At 40.6% G+C, this 23,436-nt stretch overlaps 2 protein-coding genes across 2 annotated transcripts in view; one reads left to right on the forward strand and one right to left on the reverse strand.

Annotated features, from left to right (window-relative positions):
- Positions 1–1,746: 1,746 nt before the first annotated feature.
- Positions 1,747–10,721, reverse strand: dkk3b (dickkopf WNT signaling pathway inhibitor 3b). Its single transcript, XM_071535261.1, has 7 exons — positions 10,443–10,721; positions 9,093–9,206; positions 8,692–8,772; positions 5,245–5,337; positions 4,131–4,275; positions 3,208–3,358; positions 1,747–2,051 (listed from the first exon to the last, which is right to left on the reverse strand). Exons 1-7 carry the CDS (start codon positions 10,656–10,658, stop codon positions 2,027–2,029), a joined length of 825 nt encoding a protein of 274 aa, XP_071391362.1. The 5' UTR covers positions 10,659–10,721; the 3' UTR covers positions 1,747–2,026.
- Positions 10,722–14,279: 3,558 nt separating this feature from the next.
- mical2b (microtubule associated monooxygenase, calponin and LIM domain containing 2b) overlaps positions 14,280–23,436 on the forward strand; it is a 57,515-nt gene continuing 48,358 nt past the window's right edge. Inside the window, exon 1 of the mRNA XM_071535250.1 lies at positions 14,280–14,414. The gene's annotated coding sequence lies outside the window, so the exon portion shown is untranslated. The remainder of the gene's footprint in view (positions 14,415–23,436) is intronic.

Raw genomic sequence — 23,436 nt, forward strand, 5'->3', positions numbered from 1 at the left:
CTACTTCCCCCTTCGCCGAACTCCAGCTAGACCGACCGCTTTAGGTGACGTAACGCATCCTCTGCCAGCCATATTGGAGGTCCACCAGTCTTGAGTAATATTTTCTCATATTTTCACGGCATTTCGCCCTGATTACATCAAAGGGGGCGTGTTTTTGTAGAGTGTGATGTTGTACGCAATGCACTCCAGCAAGTCCCCACACCGCTTGTTCCAAGTGATTCCAAGTGATACTAAATTCCTGGAGCATGAACAACTAGAATATGGAAAATCAAATTTTTATGTAACGTATAGGGATTCCTTTCAAGGACGTCATGCTAAAATTCAAATCCGGCAAGACTTTTCAGAATCCTCCAGTTTGGCATACATATAGGCTTATCCAGCAAGCAGTACTTATTCATTCCAATAAAATTTCAGCTCCGAGAATTGGTTCACCTTCCAACCAAAATGCACCATGGTAGCGAGCATTAACAGTCAAAAATCGTAACTGTAACCTCATATTTCTTTGAGTCTGCTATAGGTTTGAGTTTGAGTGCGAGAACACGCAGCAGACATGGATCGTGCAACAGGTGATTGCATTTCTAAACTAGTGAATTGAATATACATTTTTAATTCTGTGTTGTTTTTGACTGGGAACTGGGTTTATCAGCGATATCAATTTTGTGTTCATGTAATGTGAGCTTGGTAGCTAGCTAGCCATGAAAAAATATAATTTCCTCAATATCGCAAAACATTTTTCAAAGTTTTTTGTGGTTGCTTCAGATGACGTTTTTGCTGATGAAGAAATTATGGAATAAATAGTAATGGAAACACATTTATCTAAGAAATTATTATAAATAATAATAAAAGTGATTTCTTTTTCAGCTTTGGAATTTGCCCGATAATAATAAATTCTTGAAAGATTTGTTCTGTCATACTCCATTACACAAACTGGAAGCCTATTTATTTGCTTCAGCCCAGCTGGGATGATGACAGTTGTTGGATGATTTCCCGCCCCCATGCTGTCTGGTGTGGTGGAAATGGGTTTCTAAGATGCACAAGGTGTGAACCATCTTGACAGAAGTGCAGAATCTTTGGTTTCCCCACTTAGATTTTTTTTTCCATGCTGAGAATGGTTTCAATGAAATGACTAACATATCTACCATATATACATATATATATATATATATATATGTTGCTGAAGTGGAACAAGATGGCAACATCTAAAACAAAATCATAAAAATAAAAGCAGAGAGCCATTCTGCATCATGAGGCGGATCGAGGCCTTCGGATATTTTGTCCCTCTGTGGAAAAAGCCCAAAGATGAATCCAAATCTATCTAAATATCCATATAGATCCAAATCCAACCAGTCAAACACCTGGTTATGATCTCCCACAGCTGTAGTGTGTGTGTGTGTGTATGTGTGTGTGAATAAGAGAGAGAGAGAGAGAGAGAGAGAGAGAGAGAGAGAGAGAGAAAGTGATGCAATCCATGTGCACTGCAATCGTGTCGGTATCAGGCAGATCCTGGAGGTTTTCTTAGCCTATCTTCTTGAATTGCATGTGTGTGTGTGTGTGTGTGTGTGTGTGTGTGTGTGTATGGTGGCGAGAGAGAGAGCAAGAGGGGGGGGTATTTTCCAGTGGAGTAGAGTGACACCTCATCACACAGAAAAAAGACACAATTTTGCCCTCTAGTGTTCAGTACTGCCTGTTGCAGAAATGCTGTCTATTCTCTCAGCAAAAAGCAGATAACAACACGGGTTTGTTTCCAGATTTATTCAGTTAATACCTCCACAGTGCTTTTCTTGGTCCTCAGTCAAAACTAAAAACACGTCTTTCATTCCCATCAAGATATATGACACACATTGGCTGTCTAACACCATTTTAATAAGGCACAAATAATACAGTGCAGCATTGCGTCCCGTCCTGAAGCAAATTCCCTAAACTGTTGCATTGCTCCTGGACAGGATTATGTAGTTTATAATAATTACATCTTTCTCTGGCAGATCGATCCTCCAATCCTGAGGGTTTTTTCCTCCAAGTGTCCCATCTACTCTCCACAAACAGATCCACGGCTGGAAGGAAAAACAACATGTGGGAATTTAGAGGAACAACAAATACAGAAATCACACTTCTGCTATCTGACTGGGTACGGAGATTCAGACCGAGGAGGTTCCCCAAAACAGTTTTTAGCTCCACTGACCTACAACAGTGACTCTGAATATGAGCACAAGCCTGTTACTCCACTTTCATTTGCTAGTAAAATGAACAAACCTCTCCTATTCTATTCTATTCTATTCTATTCTATTCTATTCTATTCTGTTCTGTTCTATCCTATTCTATTCTATCCTGTCCTATTTTATTCTATCCTGACCAATTCTATTCTATTCTATTCTATTCTGTTCTATTCTATCCTGTCCTATTTGATTCTATCCTGTCCTATTCTATTCTATTCTATTCTATTCTATTCTATTCTATCCTATTCTATTTTATTTTATTCTATCCTATCCTATCCTATCCTGTCCTATTCTATTCTATTCTATTCTATCCTGTCCTGTCCTATTCTATTCTATTCTATTCTATTCTATTCTATCCTGTCCTATTCTATTCTATTTTGTCCTATTCTATTCTATCCTATTATATTCTATCCTGTCTTATTTTATTCTATCCTGTCCAATTCTATTCTATTATATTCTATTCTATTCTGTTCTATTCTATCCTGTCCTATTTGATTCTATCCTGTCCTATTCTATTCTATTCTATTCTATTCTATTCTATCCTATTCTATTTTATTTTATTCTATCCTATCCTATCCTATCCTATCCTGTCCTATTCTATTCTATTCTATTCTATTCTATTCTATCCTGTCCTATTCTAATCTATCCTACCCTGTCCTATTCTATTCTATATTGTCCAATTCTATTCTATTCTATTCTTTTCTATTCTATCCTATCCTGTCCTTTTGTATTCTATTCTATTCTATTCTATTCTATTCTATTCTATTCTATTCTATTCTGTTGTATTCTGTCAACTTCACTATTTTACTATACATTTATCTAAGAAACTAATTTCAAGCATTTAAGCAGAAGCCTTCAGATCAAAATGGCTTCAAGAGAATGAAAACATAGAAGACTCAGTCAGGTGGGTCCAGACTGTTGACTGGTAGTGTATCCATGGAGTGCTGCTGCCTCCAGTACAGAACCTGTCCCTGTCTGACATGTTTGCTCTCACCCCTGAGGTTGGCACTGCAGGCCGGTGGCACAGGGGCAGTGGTCACGGGGGCCCTCCTGGTCCCAGGCCAGCATGTCCATCAGCAGGTTGGGGTGGCTCAGGCAGGACTCCCCCTTCTCCGGGTTGGGGTTACACACTGGAAATAACAGCTCTGGAGGAGGGCGCAGAGAGAAGAAAGAGGGCAGGGAAGGTAAGAAATTGGAGGCAGGGAACGACAGGGAACACCTTTCTCCTTGGATTGTCTGTTGATGCAGTTTGAGTTTCTCTTTTCTTTGTCTGCTCAGCCACAGAAAGAGACAAGGCACAAGTGTTCTCCACGCTATCCCCTTTGGAGACTAGGTGGTCTCTATGGGTCTGACCTCACCTCTATGATAAGATAAGATGAACCTTAAGAAGAACCTTAATGATCCCCTTGGGGAAATTGAACCATTGCAGCAGCAAATAGTAACTGGATCCAAGCAAAGAAAATTAGGACATAAATAAGAATAGAAGAAATGGGTTTATATAAACATACTCAACTGACATTTTTAACACTACAGCATGTTAAGCAGTAATGTATCAATGAAAAAAAGGCAGCTATAGTAGCAGTAGAATGTACTGAGACAAATAAAAGTGAATGAAAAAATCAAAGCGTTATGAGAATATACTGTACCAAAAAATAGGAATATATGCAGTATAAAAAGTATCAAAATGTCATTATATATCTAACATAAAAAAGAGAGAAAAATTAGAATATGAAGAAAAACAATATGTGAAATTACAGCATATATGCCAAACAAATGGAAGCTAGACTCTCCAGGTTGTGTTTGACCTCAGACTTGTGGAATCTGGCATCAAGTGAGGCAGGTTGAGCAAGTCTGTCCATCGCTCGCCGTGTGTGTGTGTGTGTGTGTGTGTGTGTGTGTGTGTGTGTTCAGGCTCACCTCGCTGGAAGGCGCAGCAGAGGTTGGACCTGCAGTCGCTCTGGAACTGACAGATGGTTCCCTCCGTTCCTCTGGTGGCGTTGACTGTGCACTGGCCCCACACACACATCTCATCTGAGCAGCACTCCTCGTCCTTAGTGCAGGGCTAGAGCGGGGAGGGCAAAGTATTCATAGGTGATCTATTTTGTAACCTCATCGCTCACTACATTTGATGGGATCTAACACTTTGCCTCTCTACTGTCTCCCTTGTAAAAGCTGCTATGTATTTTAACGTCAATCAATCATTGCCACATTAACATGAGATGTTAGTATAATTACCGTAAACAAACCAGACCTTGGCTGAGAAGACTGGCAGCCTCTAACAGCCTCTATATTGTGTTTTACATTGTGTGACACTGGGTCGAAATTGGCGGGAAATCTGCTGGATTGCTTTCCAGCACAAAAGTACGGAAGAGGATTAGAGCCACATGTGAAAAAAAAAAATTATTTGAGTTCTGAGAATAAAGTCAGAAGTCAGAATTCTGAGAAAAAAGTAAGAATTCTGACTCACTCAGAATTCTGAGATTAAAGTCAGAATTCTGAGTTTAATGCCAGAATTCTGACTTTAATCTCAGAATTCTGACTTTAAACTCAGAATTCTGAGTGAAATTTGAAATTTTTCACATGTGGCCCTAATCCTCTTCTGTACAAAAGGAGGTTGCTTTATGGCACAAAACAGGAAGAGGGCGCTGTTCTTCCAGAGCAAACAGCTAATGCTTTCAGTTTGTCACAATGGCAGATAGTGGAAGAAGTGACAGGCTGATGGAAAAATCACTTCCAACATGTTTATGCCTCTTCAGTAAAGACAAAGAGAAACCCTTTGACCGAAGAAGCTTTAGAAGGAACTAAAAGGGCTTGTGGGAAATGTAGTCTTCATTTTAAGAAACACTAGCACTAACAATACCACTGGCGTGAGATAGAAGCTACCAATCATCCCCACCATGGTCTCATTTGTTTTACGATAATTATAACAAGGTATCACATTTAATCTATGATATACTGATGTTTAAAATGCTATATGTAATTAATGTGAATAAATGACAATTACACATGGCAGTAGTGACTGCTCACCCACCATATCAGTTGGTATGCAGGGAAGGCACTTGGAGTTCTCTATCTCATACAGGCAGTATCTCAAGTCCCCACAGTCCTCATCCACCATGCACTCCTGGGTTCAGAGAGACCAGCAGCCATATAGTAAGACAAAGAGCATAGAATTAGAATGCATAGAGAGGACACTTCCTGGTGTAGCTTTCTCTGCCTCCTTCACTGTACTAAGGGGTTATTTGCATCATAGCGTGTAAAATTCTAGAGCAGCTTTAGTTTAGCTTCTATTCATTATAATTCTATAAGAAATAGTATGATCCTTTTTACTTGTACAAGCATTTCTCGAGCAAATCTTGAACGGCAAAGAGGGAACTCTGGACAAAATATGGTAAAAAAAATAAATAAATAAATGCTAATGACTTCTTTTTTCCATTCATTCATGACTATGAGTTTTTTTTCCAGAAACAGTGAGAGTGGGCCCCTTACTCAAAACACATCATGTCTTGTGGCTGCATTGCATTCTGGTCTATTGAAGCTAATGGGTCTCTCTGTCTCTTCTATGATGGATTTCTATGATTGTTGCACACTGGTGCAAAATGGCGAGTCTAGAAAGAAACCCTTGCTCTGTTGATTCTGATGTTTACCACTCATGTTTTAGGACAGTGGTTCTCAACGTGGGGTCCGGGGACCACCAGGGGTCCTTGGGGTGGTTCCAGGGGGTCCCCAGCAAATTGATGAATTGTTAAACTTCAGCATTATTTCATTTACAAGAAGTTAAGACAATTATAGAATGCAGAAGAATGACTATTTTGATCATAGTTTCACTGTTATCTCTCTACCTACAATACAGATAGTCATAGAATTCAGGACAAAATCATATCTAACAATAAAAATATTCTCAGATTTGGGTCCAAGAGACAAAATCTCATCAAATGGGGGTTAAAGTGTTTTTTTCTGACTAGTTCAGTCACACTTTCCTCGGCTGTGAGATCAAATTGGGAGGAAAATCAGAGTTGACGTTTGAGATTCAGTTCGCCTCTTCTTCATCGGTCAGAGGAAGCAGCGTCTGCCAAGAACAACACCGGCCCAGTGAACTCCACTCTGGATTCCGGTGCTTTCTATCTCAGAGTGGACTGGACTGGACTGGACTGTGTGTGGAGCATCAGGATCAGGATCAGAAGGGGACGAACCTTTGAGGCCTTAAACATGTGTGATGTGTTTGTTTCCACTCACGAAGAACCGGAAGACACAAAGGCTTAAGCGGACCACACCCATGCACACACACACACACACACACACACACACACAGACTCCAATCCTCCATGACATGCCTGGTCTAGACAGATGCTGGCTCTCTCTCTCTCTCTTTCTCTCATGAACACCTCCAGTCTGCCAGTAAAACTTTCCTTTCCACTCTCAGACAACTCCCTTCTCTCACCTGACACCCTCAATGGAAAATACAGTTTTGAATTTGAATATGGATTTTTTTTATCTCTACACTGCTCATATTCCCAGACAAAAAAAACGTCCGAATAAAGACTTTTCTTTCTTTTCTCGATATTTGACGTCAATAAAAGATCTTTGGAGGGCACGCCGGAGACTACGCAGTACCCGCAACACCCCGCAATTATCTTAATAAATCCCAGATGAGTACGGCTGCTATTAGCCACACAAGCCCGGTAGCCGCATATTTTCGTTCCCTGCGTAAAAATAGTTTCCGAAAATTACTTTTTCCCCCCAACGTTTCCCACCAGGAAGCAGAAAGAAAAGCAGCGTTTTCTGACAATAGTAAGCCCGAGCAAAATCACCGACTGAACCGTGACTTCCTCGAGGGTTTTCTCCACTGAAATGTGTGTGTAGTAGTTAGTCATTTCAGGAAGAGCGGACCCTTTTTTCTTTTCTCTCCCCCCCCCCCCACCCCCCAGCATGCGCTATAACCGCTTTCTGCACGGCTGCCAGGAAAGCGGGAAAAGATCAAAAAACCGAGCCGCTGTAAACTCCATAATGGCAAAACAGGCGGCGAGGAGGAGGAGGAATAATGACCTCAATCCACGCTGGACTCCTAACCATGAAAAGTATACAGTGGGCTCTGCTGGCTGGGGGATGATCTCATTCTCTATAAAGCGTGCTGAGGCGGTATTCCACCTCCCCTGTCTCTGCTTATAGAGACGGAATATCCTCAGAGTGGATGGAAAATGCAACAGGAGTAACAGTTGAAGTAGTTGTGCCCAGAATGATTCGACTATCTCTGGACTAAAAGCAGACGTTTGGAATGTGAGTGCGAGTGATAAGTGCCGGAGAAGCGTGTCCTCACAGTTTACATCATGACCGCTAAAAAAAAAAAGCCACGGAGGAGAAATATTTGGGCTGGAACTGGGGCAGTTGGATACTGTGACTCTGAGCAAACACACTGCTTCCTGATCTCCTGAGTCAACAGGCTGCGACTATACAGAGTGTATTAGGCCAATACGGCTGGTCCAAAGGCCTGTCAGCCTGTTAGTATCAGTCAGTTATGTTTTCTCAAATCGTATTAGCACCAGGATGAATTGAGACAAAATTACCAGGATTCTTAAATTATAGGTAAGGACTGTTGTAATGAGACTCGGTCGCCTAGGTCAGTGGTTCTCAACGTGGGGTCCTGGGACCACCAGGGGTCCTTGAGGGGGTTCCAGGGGGTCCCCAGCAAATTGATGAATTGTTAAACTTCAGTATTATTTTATCTTCAAGAAGTTAACACAATTAGAGAATGTAGAAGAATGGCTGTTTTGATCATAGTTTCACTGTTATCTCTCTACCTACAATACAGATAGTCATGGGATTCTGGACAAAATCATATCTAACAATAAAAATATTCTCATATTTGGGTCAGAGAGACTCATCAAATGGGGGGTCCGTGGCCCTAATGTGGACTAAATTAGTGGTCCTTGATATGAAAAAGGTTGAGAATCACTGGCCTAAGTTCCAGAAATACTAAGCATGCATCAGTCCCATCATCATCTCTCCCAAGGCTGGAAGTAATTAGTAGTATTTTTTTAAAGCCAGTAATTTGGCTTTTACTTATGCATGTTTTTGCTGAACAATTGTACTCAGCTACGTTTTAAATCACATCCATTACAGAGGACAGATTTTGTGGCTCTCCATAAGCTGGATAATCAGAAACGGTCAAATTGTGAGGCCATTCACACGGAATTATTTTGTAATTTCCAAATTTTCCAGTGAAAAGAATCTAGTTTGAACTCTCCATCCTTTTAGAATTGCATGGGGAAAAAAAATAAACTTTCACTCTGAGTACATTTTAAATAAGCTACTCTTTACTTTTACTTCAGTAGATTTTTACACCAGTACTTTTACTTCTACTTAAGTAAAATATCAGCAAAGTAACAGTACTTCCACATGAGTAGGATATTCTACTACTCTTTCCACCAGTGATTTCTCCTAATTATTTATTATCAGCGCACTGAAGACAAACACTCACATGATCCACGCTGTTCCACAGGCCAGAGATCTCCAAGTGTGTGTGTGACAGAAGAGCCTCTCCTGTTCTGTTGTTAGTTTCCTATAAGGGGGTAAAAAAAGTGATAGAGTGATATACCTGATTTAAAAAAGAAAAGCGACCACTGCTGTTCTTGCTGTTTCACATTTAAGTAAAAACAAAGGGAAAACAGGCTTATCTCTGCTGTCTCATAAAAACTTTTTTACAAGCGTCATAAACCTAGAGCTCATGAAACTAACTCCTAAACCCACTGTAAAAACCCTTATTAAAAAATACTGGGTGTCAGTCTGTAAACAAGGCCGGTTATTCTCAGTTTCTGAGAAGCTGACTAAGTAAGGATTTCACATATTTCCTTATACTTGCAGTCTGAAGTCAAGCCCTACCTGGTCAGTTCTGTCCAGCACCTGAACACTTCTGTCTCCATCCTTGGTCTGGTTGTGGTAGTTTGGACGCAGATCCAGTGACGATAGAGATGATTTAGCGCTCTCAGTGGCTATCTGTAAATGTTGGATACATGTGAAATCCATTTGCCACCTTATATAACATGCAGTATATGGCGTTTCCATATATGTTTATATATTGGATTTCCATATGGAGGGGAAAAGTAAAAAAATACACTCCACAGTGGTTGTTATACAAGAAGAGGAGAGGAGAGGAGAGAAGAGAAGAGAAGAGAAGAGGCCCAAAACACAGTTGACAGTGGACAGTTTGTTGATATCCTCCTGTCTTCTGTGATGATAATAAAGGGAAAACTTCACAGTAGTTTGCAAATTAATCCAAAACAGACACAGGCTGCATAAATCCCATATGGAGCAAACATGATCGGACCCATCAGGCCTGCTGAAAAGCAATTTTCAAGTTTAAAACAGACGGCTGGTGCCAGTGATGGAGTCATAAATATAAACTATGAAATCCGGTTCTCAGTCAAGACACTAATTCAGTATAAATCTGTTCTATTCTTGGACAGAGCAGGTCTCTACTGTGTCCAACTTGTATTACGGTTCAGACATAAAACAGACAGATAAAGTGAGTGTAAAAAACTGTCCATGATCGTATCAAGAACCAGTTCCACTTTAGTCCCTGCTTCCAAACTGACTAAAACGCCGGAACCAATAAGTGAGCATTGACCGTTGGATGCTGCTTGAGTAGCTGTGCAACAACTTTTTTGACCTTTCCATATGCTGCCAATGACAAACAATGATGTCATTTGAGTGTGTGTGTGTGTGTTAACTCCACTAACACTGTATGTAGTCTTTTACCACAGACAATTTACCACAGGAAGAATCGACAATGGCACCGGAATCGGTAAGATCCTAACCATACCCAGCCTTATTAACTACTCATTTAGTCTAATATTGAGTCTTAAAACAAGTGAACAATTATGCTAATGTAAAGTGATAATTCCACTTATTTCCAAATGCAGTTTCACTTATTTCATGCAATTTCAATAATGGCAATGTATTGAAACAAGCTAGAATAAAGCAAATCTGTCCCCTAGTATCAAGGTAATTACACTTCATCCACTTTATTGATTTGCATTGAAATGACCTCACCCCCATTTTGAGATTTTTTTTCCCCACTTAGTTTAAGAAAAGTAAAGATGGAAAACTTCAATACTACCTGGTAAGATGGACATTTTTTTTTTGCAGTGGACAACCATCTCTCCACTGTCACCAGCATTAAAAAAACAGCCTAAAAGCTCCTGATATGAACGCGTAAAACGTGACGCAGACCTGGTCCACCGCCTCCTCCAGTATGTGCTGGGTGTCTTCCATCAACATCTCCACCTCTCGGAACATGTCGTTCAGGCTGACCGGCCCGCGCTCCAGGGCGTCCTGGAGGCTCCGCTCCCGGGTGCCCGCCGCCGAGCCGCCGGTCACCAGCAGCGAGCGCGCGCACAGAGAGACGACCACCGAGGCCACCGACAGCAGCATGGTACCGGGCGACATCCTTCCTCTCTTCTCTTCTCTTCCCTTCTTCCCCTTGCCTTCTGGTGCGATAGTCTGCGCCGAGCTGGAGGAGCCGTACGTGTGACGCACCGGGGGCGCACAGCCGCACACAGCTGGATCCGTTTTATTTGGAAAGTCTGATGGGGAGAGAGGATGGGGGGGGGGGGGGGGGTATTAAACCGGAACGAATCAGATTTAATGGTGTGGCGAGAGTTCAAATGGCATTCGGCGAAGTAAATGTCAAAGTCAAACTGCTGGTTATGGGGAAGTTTATAAAAGACATTAATATAATTTGCTGGTTACACTGTAAAAAAAAAAAAAAGTCAAAAATGGTTAAAAGTTTGGCAGCAGGGGCCAAACATTAAAAGTCCAAGATGGCACATTAAATGTCTATCACGTTTCTCCAAACAGCTCGTGCAGCATAATTCAAGTGTTTTGTGGCCAAACGATTGCACTGTGGGTCCAAAAGTCCAATACCGTCATTAACTCCTATACATTGAAGACCAGAACACTGACTGTTGCACATCAAGTCTTTTGGACCTCAGTGCAGTTGTTTGGCTTCAAAACACTTTGGTTATGCTGCATGAGCAGTTTGGAGAAATTTGATGAATGTTTTATGCTTATTTTTTAAGATGATGTCCTTCTATTACATAAAGACATCATCTTAGTCTTTATTTGTGGCATCTGTGGCATCTGTTTTTCCCTTCTCTGCCTTGATGTTCAGTTTTGACACTGATTATTTTGTATATACATATATTTTGTCTATGTATGTATTTGTACATACTGGATATTGTTATAAACTGTTTTTGCACTAATAAAAAAAAAGTCTATAATACCATAATAAACTGACTGAAAAAATCAAACTGCTGATAGTTTTGTACTTGAATATTAAGTTGAGTGCTGTCATAAATCGCAATCTCTTTTTCTATTACAGTTTGAGCGCCCCAACAAACTGGTTAATACAACTGGGAAAAACTTTATTGCAGCAAAACATATTTACAAGTTCAGAATACAAAAAAAGAGAAAATAGCCAAGGTAAAACTACTTACAAATCTTAAATGAATAAAAAAATATTTGGTGGCTTTTTTCATCCCTTATTTTGTCTAGTGCCATAATGTTTTAGCCTGGTTCCAGCCCTCCAAAGCACCAGGGAGACCATTTTATTTAGAAATATGGAATTTTCCTGTTATTATTATTCTTGTTTTGGTTGCTGTTGTTGTTGTTGTTCTTGCTGCTAACAATTGAGTTAAGCAAACAGTGTCTTTCTTCACCTCATTTTGTACAAAATAAATCACAATATTTCCATCTTTAAACATTTGAATCAGGAGCGAAATACTCCCCAGTGAAACCCTGACTTTCCTGACTGTGGAAAACATGAGCAGATGATTGAAATGGTGTTATGGCAAATAAGGATGAGTTGCACTTACATCTTCACACCAATAGATGGCCTTGTTTCCCCAGGCTTCATTCAGGCTTAGGGCTTGTGGAAGAGGTCACATGCCCTCTGAACTCATTTAAGGATCACTGGCTGTCTGCATGATAAGCCTGACACAGAAAAGTGGATTACCAGTTAACTCATCAGGATGGAGGAGTACACCTTGTTGGATTCTGTGTGTGTGTGTGTGTGTGTGTGTGTGTGTGTTAGAGGCTGACAGGCTGCAGTCCATCTTTGAAACCCTCACCCTTCACAAGACAGCTGTCATGGAGCAATAAAATACACTCTACCCTGTAAGTGTGTGCATGTGTGTGTGTGTGTGTGTGTGTGTGTGTGTGTGTGTGTGTGGGGGGGGGGGGTTGTCACGTTAATGTTCATGTATGCGTGAGAAAGAGGCTTTTGGACAATAACTCTTTATTATAAGTGGGACACGTTCAGTCCCACGCCCCCATCAGTTTCAGATGTAGTAGCTTTTGTCTTTTTAATTTATTTTAATAGTTCAAGATGTTAATACACCCTCCTCTCTCTCTCTCTCTCTCTCTCTCTCTCTCTTCTCCTTAGAATAGCAGGCTACTACATAAAGATGAGCTTTCTGATGCAGATTGCTACATTATGTCTGACCCTCAATACATCTTCATCAGATTCATTATGACCCTGAGAGATGTACAGACATAAAACAGTCATGTTATATTCAAATTACAGCCTTTACATTAGAATAAATTGCATATTCAATTTCATATTTTATGGATTTTTTAGGTAAGGTAAGCCAAAACTTAACTTAAGCTGGTGTTTACAATTTAAATCAAATAATCAGCAATCTGTAACAAAATACAATTCCCAAGTAACATTCCCGGTCCTGGAAAAACAATATGGTCATTTTTTAACTGCCTTGGAAAAAATGTACAATTTTACAGTATGTCGGTCACACTAAAACTTAACACTGGACACCACCAACACAATCTGATGCACTTGTCTTGACTCAGTCAGGGCTTTCTTCTTCTTCGTCTGTTTCATGTGAGAGCTCATAGTGCTGACAGTGGATTCCCATCTGACAGACGATAAATTCACTGGCCCAAGTTTAACGCTCAGGTTCCCATTGGATGTGATGAGCGGCGCTGGGAAGCACCGCCTTTTCAAACTTGGTTCGGTGTCCAACACCAGTTTGAGCCAAGCTCACGAGAGTTAGCCACAATCACACCGGATATTGGGCGATTTTGCCTTCAAAATAAAAGTTGGTCACAGAAGATTATGCATTCGTCATACAGAAGCATGCAAATGGCAGGTGTGACTTTTGCCATCAAACAGGAATAGTGGAGAATGTGTTATTAGAGTGTTGAAAATACAGAGAAGATAGAAACACGCTATAGAGAAGCACTGAAAGGTGTACAAATGAATCTCAAAGAAATATTTGGATGATCTTTAGATGAAGGCATTCAATTTGTATTATATTTCTTAAGTTGTACAGGATCAACACAGTTTAGAATTAGCTTTGTTCGTTTATTTATGGCATGAAAATTAATTAACAGTTGTTCCCCAATTCATACTCATGTTCAGATGCAGCAAAGGTTGTTTGCCAACCACTATAAACATCCAAAGAAGAAGAAGATGGAGGGAAAATAAAAGTGAGAACTCGTTTGTACACCTTTCAGTGCTTCTGTCTGTCTCTGTTGTCTCTGTATTTTGAACAATTTAATAAATGATCAGTTAACAGTTAAAAACAGCACAGAAATTATGTGAGTTTGTACTGTTGAGACGGTCAAGTTGTAAGTTTAGAAATGCAATCAGCTGTTTTCAGCTATTGTTGAGGACCTCCAATATGGCTGCCAGAAGGTTTGTTCTACCACCAGCCCTATATAGCCAGTTATGCGACTTGACTTTTTCAAGGTAGTAAATGGTCTGATATACGGTTTGTTATTGGGCGTTTGTGTATTTTTGGTAGACCTATGGCATCTTGTGTAGGCTTATATGGCAATGAACATGTGCTGTTAAGATTTTGGGGGAAGAAAACACCAATTTCATTTTCATTTACTACAGATTCCTCCCTCTTGACTCACTTTGGTATGTCTTTTTTGCTATGAACACACAGTTTTATTTTGAAAAGTACTGACCGGAAGTTCTGTTTTCGTCGCTCTGTCTAGCTTGACCCTGTGTCTACAACACGGGGTCGACACAGACGGCAACTATCATGTGAGGAACAGGTCGATAGAGAGAAGTAGCGCGCGGATAGTTTTTAATCTTCTTCTGCGGATACCTCGCTAGCCTCAGAGCCAACATTACGCTGGATAAAACAAGGCGGACTCCGGCGGGACTGCTGTCATTTGGTAGGTTTGTATTTTATTTTATTTTTTAAATTGATTCTCCCATGCAAGTGGCTGACAGCCGCACTTTCTTACCCCTGCGCGTGAGTGCACGACTGAGCGCTTATCGGGAATGTTATTTTGAAATGGTTCATATCTGACACATGACACCACCTGGGAACTGAATCATGGAAACGGTTATTACTTGAATTAACGTCTTGCTTGTTTTCGGCTTCTTGCTACCTGATGGTGCGCCGCTGAATTATTTAACCGTGGTTGTAACTTTATAGATTGTGTAGGTTGCAACAGGTGACGTGGGCAGGCTCTAAAGAAACGGTTAATGCTAATTATTTCCAGAGAAATATGATGCCCAAAGTGACAGACAGTCATGAAGTGGTGAATAAAATTAAACTATGACCTGCAGTACTTATACTTGCTAACAAATATGAACAAAAATCAGTAATATTTTTCAGGAAAGCATTCATTATGCATGTAACTTGAAAAGGTGGATAAACAACTATTCCACTAATAAAAAGGAAGGGTAAAGTTAGCTTAGTGGGGTTTTAGCTCAACTACACGCATGACAGTGTTTAAAAAGTATAGGGTTGCTTGTGATTTAATGCCACAATGGGCACCAGTTGCTTCTGTAAACTTCCACCATTGAATAAGCTGGGAAGGCAAGTGTGCATTGGTGATTCTGGAGGACTAAAGTAGAAACAACAATGTAAGGAGATGAAGCTGACCAAGGATAAGAAAGTCTCACAACAGTACATAGGGAAAAGCTTATATGCTTAATCTTGAAATATCACTAGTAGTCCCATCAACCCCAAGTTGTCACACAAGTATTTTCTATAATGAGATTCAGTCGTAGTGGTTTGTGGTCCTTGTGTCTGGCAGGTGGCTCCATGTCCTCAGAGCTGAAATCCAGTCAGGCAAGAAGCGCTCGTCTCATCCTAGACACTCAGTTGTTGTGGACTAATGTTTCAGCATTCAGTGGGATACACTTTCACTCAATCTGCAGCTGAGTCATATAATAGGTTCATCTTAATTAGAGCTGGCCTTGCATCCACACTGAGCTTCACGAGCGCTTCTTCTTTCTTGTATGTAACCCTGCCAGCAGATGTGCAGAGGCAGAACATGACTGATTGCTGGAAAGGAGAGAGAGAATTGGGAATCCACTGTTGTTTTCCACAGCTCCACTCATATACACAGATTATGTTTCTAAGGTAAATAAGCATTAGGATACGCAATTGTTGCAAGCAGCTTAAAGTTGCTAAAGTCTGAGTGTTGGTCAGAGGCTTGGTGAGCATAAGGTGTTCATGGGTCAAAGGTTGGTCTTGGACCAATCCTTGTTAAATGATGGAGTAATCACAGAAAAGGCTTGGGCTACTGGTTGTTGCTGTCCCTAGGTGATTAGTGCTGACTGATCCATTTTTAAAGAATGTGCACTTTTGAAATAGTCCTTATGTCTGATTCTGCTGGGTTCTGGCTGTGTTTTTTTAGGTGAGATCTTAGATTTTCTCCCCATCTTTTTTGCATGTAATTGACTTCATCCAAACAAAAGCAAAACATCAGTAAGGAAACTGACAATGGGAGGCAAAGTATTTATGCTGAATCTTTTATATTGACAATCCATTGGAGACTGATTGTGTGCATTGGTCGAAGGTGTGTTTGGACTTTTAAATCCAAGAAATTTTTATTTCATGGCACTGCTGGAGTTTTTAAATAGAATCGAGAAAGTGTGTCCTATGTCCCAGTTGGATCACTCTGACTATTGTCACTGTGTTCACAAACTCGGTCCCCCATTCAGTGTTTTTAGAGTCTTCATTTTCTTGTGTCTGTCTTAGAGAGAGACCCGCATGTGGTTCTAAATCAAGACTGGACTGAAGATCATAACAATAGCATATGGAAATACTGTTTTACCTCTTCCCCCCCCCCCTTTAAGACCTTGATCTTCCCTTCCTATTGTTGCCGCCAACCCTCAAGATGTTGATCCAAGACCGCTTCATGTTGGCTTTTCATAATAATCTGTCCCATGTTGCCCCTGGGGCAAAAAAAAAAAACAGCGTTACACAAGCTGTCACTTCCTGGAATAAGTGGCTGACTTATAAGGGGCTGTCCCTGCATATCAGCCCAGGAGACAAAAATACACCAGGGAGCCGAGTGTCACTGTCACTGGCCAACCAGATGGGCTACTGTCAGATGAGAAAGGCCAAGTTAAGCTATGATGTATTAGTGTTTTCCAACGGTTGGGTTGAGACCCCAAATTTGGGATGTGGGAAGAAAATTTATGAATTAGGCTAATTAGACTAGAATTAATTAATTAAATATATTAAGTCTCGTCTTAAGATGAAGTTTGATTATTTTATATGAAGTTATTGGTTATGTTATAAGCAGCTTCCCAAATCTCATAGATAAACTGAGTGAAATACTGTCATTAGCAGAATAGAGGCTTGATAAGTTTTCATAAATAGATGTCCATTTTCTACTCTTTATCACCAATTGAACACAGTAGTGATTCAGCCTGTATTCAATTCATGAAAAACTTTCCATTTGCTATTGAAACAGCCGGTGTCTGGTAGCTCTTTGCTTGGAAAAATCCTCTGGTGATGCGTTTTTCGTTTGCGGTTTGTTTAAAATAAACAGAAGAAGAACTGGGTAGTTGGCATGAGCATTGATAGCCACCATGGCTGAACAGAGAAAGAAAAGAGAAACTCAAACTGCATCAACAGAAAATCCAAGGAGAAAGACATCACAGTACTGGACACGCTGTTTGATTGACAGCTGATTTCAACTCATGCCGTCACGATTCTCTCTTTTCTCTCACTTAAATGCCCCTCGCTTTGTAGTAGTGTGTTAGACTCAGGGGGTTGTAAAATTCTTATCATTTTTCTTTTCATTTTTTATGACAGCTGTCGAAAGTGTACCTGTTAAATGGCCATTGAACAATGTCAAAGGGAAAATCCCCCTTGGACTGTTAGATAACATTGATTTGTGATGTTCAGTGCATTCTAGCGGTTATTTTGTGATGAATGAATCTATTGTTGTATCCACTTTCCCTCAACCTGCATCATCTGCTTCTACTTCAGTTAGTGGTTTCCTATGTATCCCAGAATGCCTTTTGACAACACCCAGAGAACAGGCATGAACTTGTTATTTTCAATATAAGGTGGGTGTATGGGTGTAGGAATACAACTAGCTAGCCGACTGGTTTGTGAACATTGGGGTGTGTCGATCATTGTGGCCACATCCCTACTTAAAATGTAACATGTCTTGCATTCTGGTCTATTGAGGCTACTGTCAATGGAGTCTGTTTCTCTGTCTTTTCTACGATGGATTTCTCCCTGTATGATGTATGTTGGTGCAAAATGGCGGCTCTAGAAAGAAGCTCTTGCTCTTTGATTTTGAGGTGCTGACACCAAAACCTGATGTTTACCGTTGATGTTTTAGATAGCTGAAATCTTTCTCCAATTAAACTCCATTGTAGCTGAATATCTCAACGTGATGTCATGTTGTCTACTTTAGGCAAGTTATCCACTGTTTTGTTGTACAAAAAAACTTTTTTATGGTGGACTTTCTCTTTAATAATTAATGTTTTGTGGACTCTGCACTTTGAGTGGTAGTTTGGAAACCAGCTTGACAGGCCTAACATACTGTACACAGGCAGTGCAAGGGTTTAATGCTTAGCTGGCAAAATCCTATAGTTTTTGAGGACACATGGGTCCAAATCCCACCCTGTAACCCATATGGAAGATTAATCTAAACCAACATAAAGCCCAGACAATCTATTGCACCAGAAGGCTTGAACAAAACCACCTGTGAGGGCTTTTTCCACCCAATGCCAACATTGAAATAAGCAAAGTTGCTCATTAGAGATTCATCTGTCAATATAGGCTTTTTGTGGTAGGATGTAGTTCCTTGCAACACTCACTGACATCTTGCCTGTCGAGTATCTGAGGGTGAACTTTTCCTTTAAATAGATGCTACTCCCTGATCTCCCTAAAGCACTATGCTGGACAGAAATTACATTTGCTACTGCTTTTATTGATTCAAAAGAATATACTGTACAGGGTCTAATTAGGGTCTAAGGGCTGTAGGCCTAATCCAGCCCCAAACCTCTCCAGTATGTGGTGTTAATACGATGAGGATTAGGGGTTTGATTTCAGCTGGGCCCACATGCACCAATCAAACCCTGTAAGTATGGGTATAAGCAAGCATATGGCATGTATTCTTCCAAGACAAGCTACTGTAGTCTGTATCATGGGAGGGACAGACTGTCTTCAAGCCAGACCATGTCTCGGGGGAGTTTATACAGAGCGGGCCTGATAAGCCAACATTCAGCCACTGCAATCCCAAGCTTTAGACCTAGACCTGCTGTGACTCCTAGAGTGAGGAGGAAGGAGGGAAGGAGGGAGAGAGAGGAAGAACTTGTTTTAGTTGGTAGACACTAGGGTTAGACTGATGTATTGGTTTGCCAATATATCTGGCCTTTTTATTGGCCAGTCAGTCTCGTCCACTTCTCATATGATGGATATGATGCTTGATTACATATTTATTGTAGAATTGATTGATACTACGCTGGTTGTCCATGGGAAACCCTCAGCCAGAATTGATTCTAATCTAATGTAACACACTGATGGGATTTCACATAAGTATGCATGAATATGTCTTACTAATTCTGCTTCTCATTCTGGGTTTGGTTTCTGGGGAAAACACTTTTTGGCATGAAGATGGTCAAATTTAAAGATATTGAATGTCGGCACAAGATATCAGCTGTTGGTAATTTCAATCCAAAAATATCTATCGGTATTGGCCTTCAAAAAACCCATGACGGTTGAACCCCACACAAGTATGCATACATGAATATGTCTTTTTTATTCTGGGGTTGGTTTCTTGGGAGAACACTCAATACTTCTACTTATTTGGCATGAAGATGGTCCAATTTAAAGATATTGAATATCGGCACAAGACTGTGGCTATTGGCAGTTTCAATCCCAAAATTAACAATATTTGCCTTCAAAAACCCATGTGGATTGAACCCTAGTAGACCCTTGTGATCCAATTTAGCCCGAAGTAGACTGTACCGCAGAAATGTAGAAGATTGACAGTGTAAATATCTTGCAGTTGTTGTATCCAGAATTTTCCAGGATACCCAGAGTTGGAAAACACATTTGTGTCTAAGTGGTTCAAGAAATCTTGTAATCCTGTAGTCCTGGGATCACTGGTTCTAGCAACGTTACTTCCAGCTCCTGATCAATACAAACACTGGATTTCCATTACAAAACCTGTAGTGACGCTACACATGTCAACAATGCCCATGTAAGCCCAGCTGGTGTAAGTGGGACCTTTCCTTTTACAGTCACATTGCTTTTATTGGTGGTTACGGGACGTGTTGACACTCCCTTCTTGTGCTTAGACAACCTTTGTACTTCAGGTGGGGGATCCACTGTGTTATTTACCTGTCTCTTTGAATAAGTCTTAACTAATAAGGGCATACCGGCAAAGTGTGATAGCGGGAAACCATGTAAGGAATCTCCATTGTCTTTAACCCTAAATCAGAGATGTGATTGGCTATTTCACACAGGCAGCTTTCTTATCTGGTTTCCTATAAATCTAATTAAGTGGGGAAACTGTTGTTAAAAACGCATTCACAGCTCAGGGAGACAACATCTTCACCTCGTGGTATGTAAGAAATGGTCATTTCTTTAACTATGCATCAGGAAGCCAAAAGGGCGGTGGGCCTAGTTTCCCATGTCACTGCAGTATTTGTATGTTTTAATTTTGCTCCGAGTTCCTAGGGAGAGATCAATTTCAGAGAGAGACTGAAGAAAATAAATAATGTTTGGTTAGTGCTTGAGAATGTGTCAAGAGCCTATGAACTGAATGAATGAATCATGGCGGGTATTCGATGAAGGCTGCTCGTTTAATTTCATTTCTTGTGGTTCAACAGTGTCAAATCACTTTTATAAGAGTGACAAAAACAAGCCATTCTGTTTTCAGGTGCATTGATTTTTTGCACGTTCATTAATGTTTTCCTGCTTTGTTCTTGCTCTTTGTGTCCCTAATCACATATTTGCATGTGATCTCACCTAAATGTCTCATTTGCAAGTTTTGCAGTGTTTCATAACACTGCTGTCGTGTGGAAACCTCGTCACTCGTAACTTCAATTGAAGAATTACATGCTCCTCTATGGGTTGAGAAACTTCTACAACTCTTGGGCTTATAAAACCCTTTCAAACCCCCTGTTGGATAAACTGAAAAATACATGGAGATACCTGACTGCGACAATGATGGCAGTGAAAGGGGAAATGGTGGGCAGGTACGCTGTTGTTTTCCTCACAGTTTCCACTTCATTTGATTAAAATTCAGAACTAATAAGGGGAATGAAGGTAGTAGTGCTAACAAGAGGGATAACTACCTTCATCTCTGCTTACATCAACACTGAGCTTACAGCACTGTGTCCGACTTCCCTGCTGGTCTCTTGCGTTTTTGTGACAGTCATGGGAGTGTACTTGTGTTTCTGGTTCGCATAAGAACTGCTCTCTCTTTGTGAGTTTTTGTCACTGCCCCTGGCCATGGTAAATATAAAGGCCTGTTCACATGTCCTGAATATCACATGCCTGGCCCATAAAGCCCCAGGACCTGCTTTGTTGCCCTAATTACTTTTTCTCTTTCTTTGAGCATTGTCGTCGTGTTGGGTTGGGTTTATGTGACTTCAGTCTCGCACAGCGTACCTTTTAATATTTACCCAAATTTTCCAATAGAGGATTGGATTTGAGAGTGTCTTTATTGTTCTCAGTACCATTAGCCATGTATTCTTAGTCTTGGTATGACTTTGTTCTGCCTGTGCGGATGAATCCTGGTTGATTTCCATGCATTTGAATTTTGCCTGTTTGTAGGACTGCACGCCTGACATTTCCATCTGATGGACTAGACAGGAGATTCAAATCTTTGTTCCCACTGCCCCCTTCCTTCTCATTTGTCCTTCTGCCCTGCCTGGACTTGCAGAAAGAGGCAGAGAGACGAGCACCAGAGTCCGACTCTACCAATCATCAGGGTGCTTCACAGCAAAATCAGAAATCTTATAGGTTTGCCTTTCTTTGCTCATAGTCACAGTCTCTCCTTTTCTCCCTGCCATTGTCACCAGACGAATACGAATCCTATAACTTGACTGGTACCTTAAGGCTAGACCGGAGAGTGGAAACATGGAGTTTGTGGCACCAGAAATAGGATCTTGACGAGTACTCAAAGGCCAACAGGTCTGGAGTCAAAAGCTTTGTCATAAAACTCAGCTGTCCCCTTATGGCTTAATTTTCTACTGCCTTTGTGATCCATGTTGTTATCTTTGTTGATAGGGTTTAGGGTTAGGGTTTAGATGTGCAGAATGATAGATGTGTAATTCACCAATCAAAAAAACTCTGATATACATGTCTGTTTTTATCTGTGATTCAATTGCAAAAAGTATTTACTGCAGGACATTCACATCACTTATTCAGAATGTCTCTGTAATTGACAGATACAGTAACAACATATATGCAGCCGTACACAGACCCAATGAATTTTATAACTTGTTTCATGCATTCATTGCAGACCAGACTGTTTACCCATTTAGAACTTTTCTGAGCTGAGAAATTACATCAAACCAGGAACGCAGAAAGTGTTTATCTCATGGAATCGCTATACAACTTAGTTATGGAAAGTCATGGAAAAGTCATGGAATTTCACATCAGGGCCATGGAACCCTGGACATGTATGGGAAATTAGCGAGATGCTTTGTTACAGCACAATTGGCAAGTACTTGCAGTAATATTTCACTGTTGTTCTACTGTATCTGCTCTCGTAAAACTAAACCGTTTGTGTACATATTAACTTTATATGCCGCTGGCAGTAAGATCTCATGTATATTGGTTAGGACTAGAGACTTTTGAGTCAGAAACCAAAGTCATAAAACTCAGCTGTCCTCCCTAAGGCTGCAGACTTGCTAGTGGGATCTTACATTATGTAGTCTGGCTTGGGAATTCAAACATGGCCCTGGTATCTCAAGTGTGGCCCTGCAGAGTTATGGCACTGACAGCAGGATCTCAAGTAGACCAATGTGGAACCTGAGAGCTGCTTATGTATGACAGCCAGGTTTCATCTGAAAGTTGCTGTTCTTTCTTGTGTCTTGCCTGGAGTGTTTATAAAATGTGGACCATGGACAAACAGCACGCATATAAATAATGGAAGTATTGTACTATTAGTTTTCATTTTTAAAGAGCAATCAACATTAAATCACATAGGGCTGAAAACAGCTGCTGCACTGCTCCCTATGGGTTGAAACTGTAAAGCATGTTGCACTTGTGGCCACACCCCAATCAGTGATGTCAAAGCAGGTGTTTGGCATCAGCTGTTGAAGGAAAAACACCTGCTTTGACATCACTGATTGGGGTGTGGCCACAAGTGCAACATGCTTCAAAGTTTACAACTATAGAGAGCAGTGCAACTACAATTTTCTGTCTCATGTGATTTAGTGTTGATTTGCTCTTCAATTCACTTTAATTTGCTTTAAAGGGGCATTAAGTAATCTGTGACCTCTATTGGTGACCACTAGGAACCGCAGCAACATTGATAGAACTTCTCTCCTCCTACACTACTCTCTGGTACCACCCTTGAGCTACGGTGGCCTGTAATTGACACAAACAATAAAGTCACATTTTCACAATAGATACAAATAAGCTAGCTAATTAGAGCAGAGATCCTGCAGAAACATCTAGTGAGGAGGTAATATATCACCATGCTAAATACTGGAAGAATAATACGTTCGGTCATTTGCTTTTTTGGCTTGAGAAGAAATGAAAAAGGCAATTAGTAAAACTTTTCAGCCTTAGTAGCTGAAAAGTTTTACAAATTGCCTTTTTCATTTCTTCTCCTCAATTCCATTTTGGAGCAAAACATGCTGCCATTTTAATGTTTTGTATTTTGAGACTTTATGCACATGATCAGTCAAGTCTGTCAGTTGCGCATACAAACTCACTCACTCACTCACTCACACATGCACACACACAGA

This window comes from Centroberyx affinis, unplaced genomic scaffold (assembly GCF_046629955.1).
Source record: "Centroberyx affinis isolate AG114_WGS23_722 - 3 ecotype Tasmania unplaced genomic scaffold, CSIRO-AGI_Caff_v1 ptg002684l_1, whole genome shotgun sequence".
In the NCBI taxonomy this organism is placed as follows: domain Eukaryota; kingdom Metazoa; phylum Chordata; class Actinopteri; order Beryciformes; family Berycidae; genus Centroberyx; species Centroberyx affinis.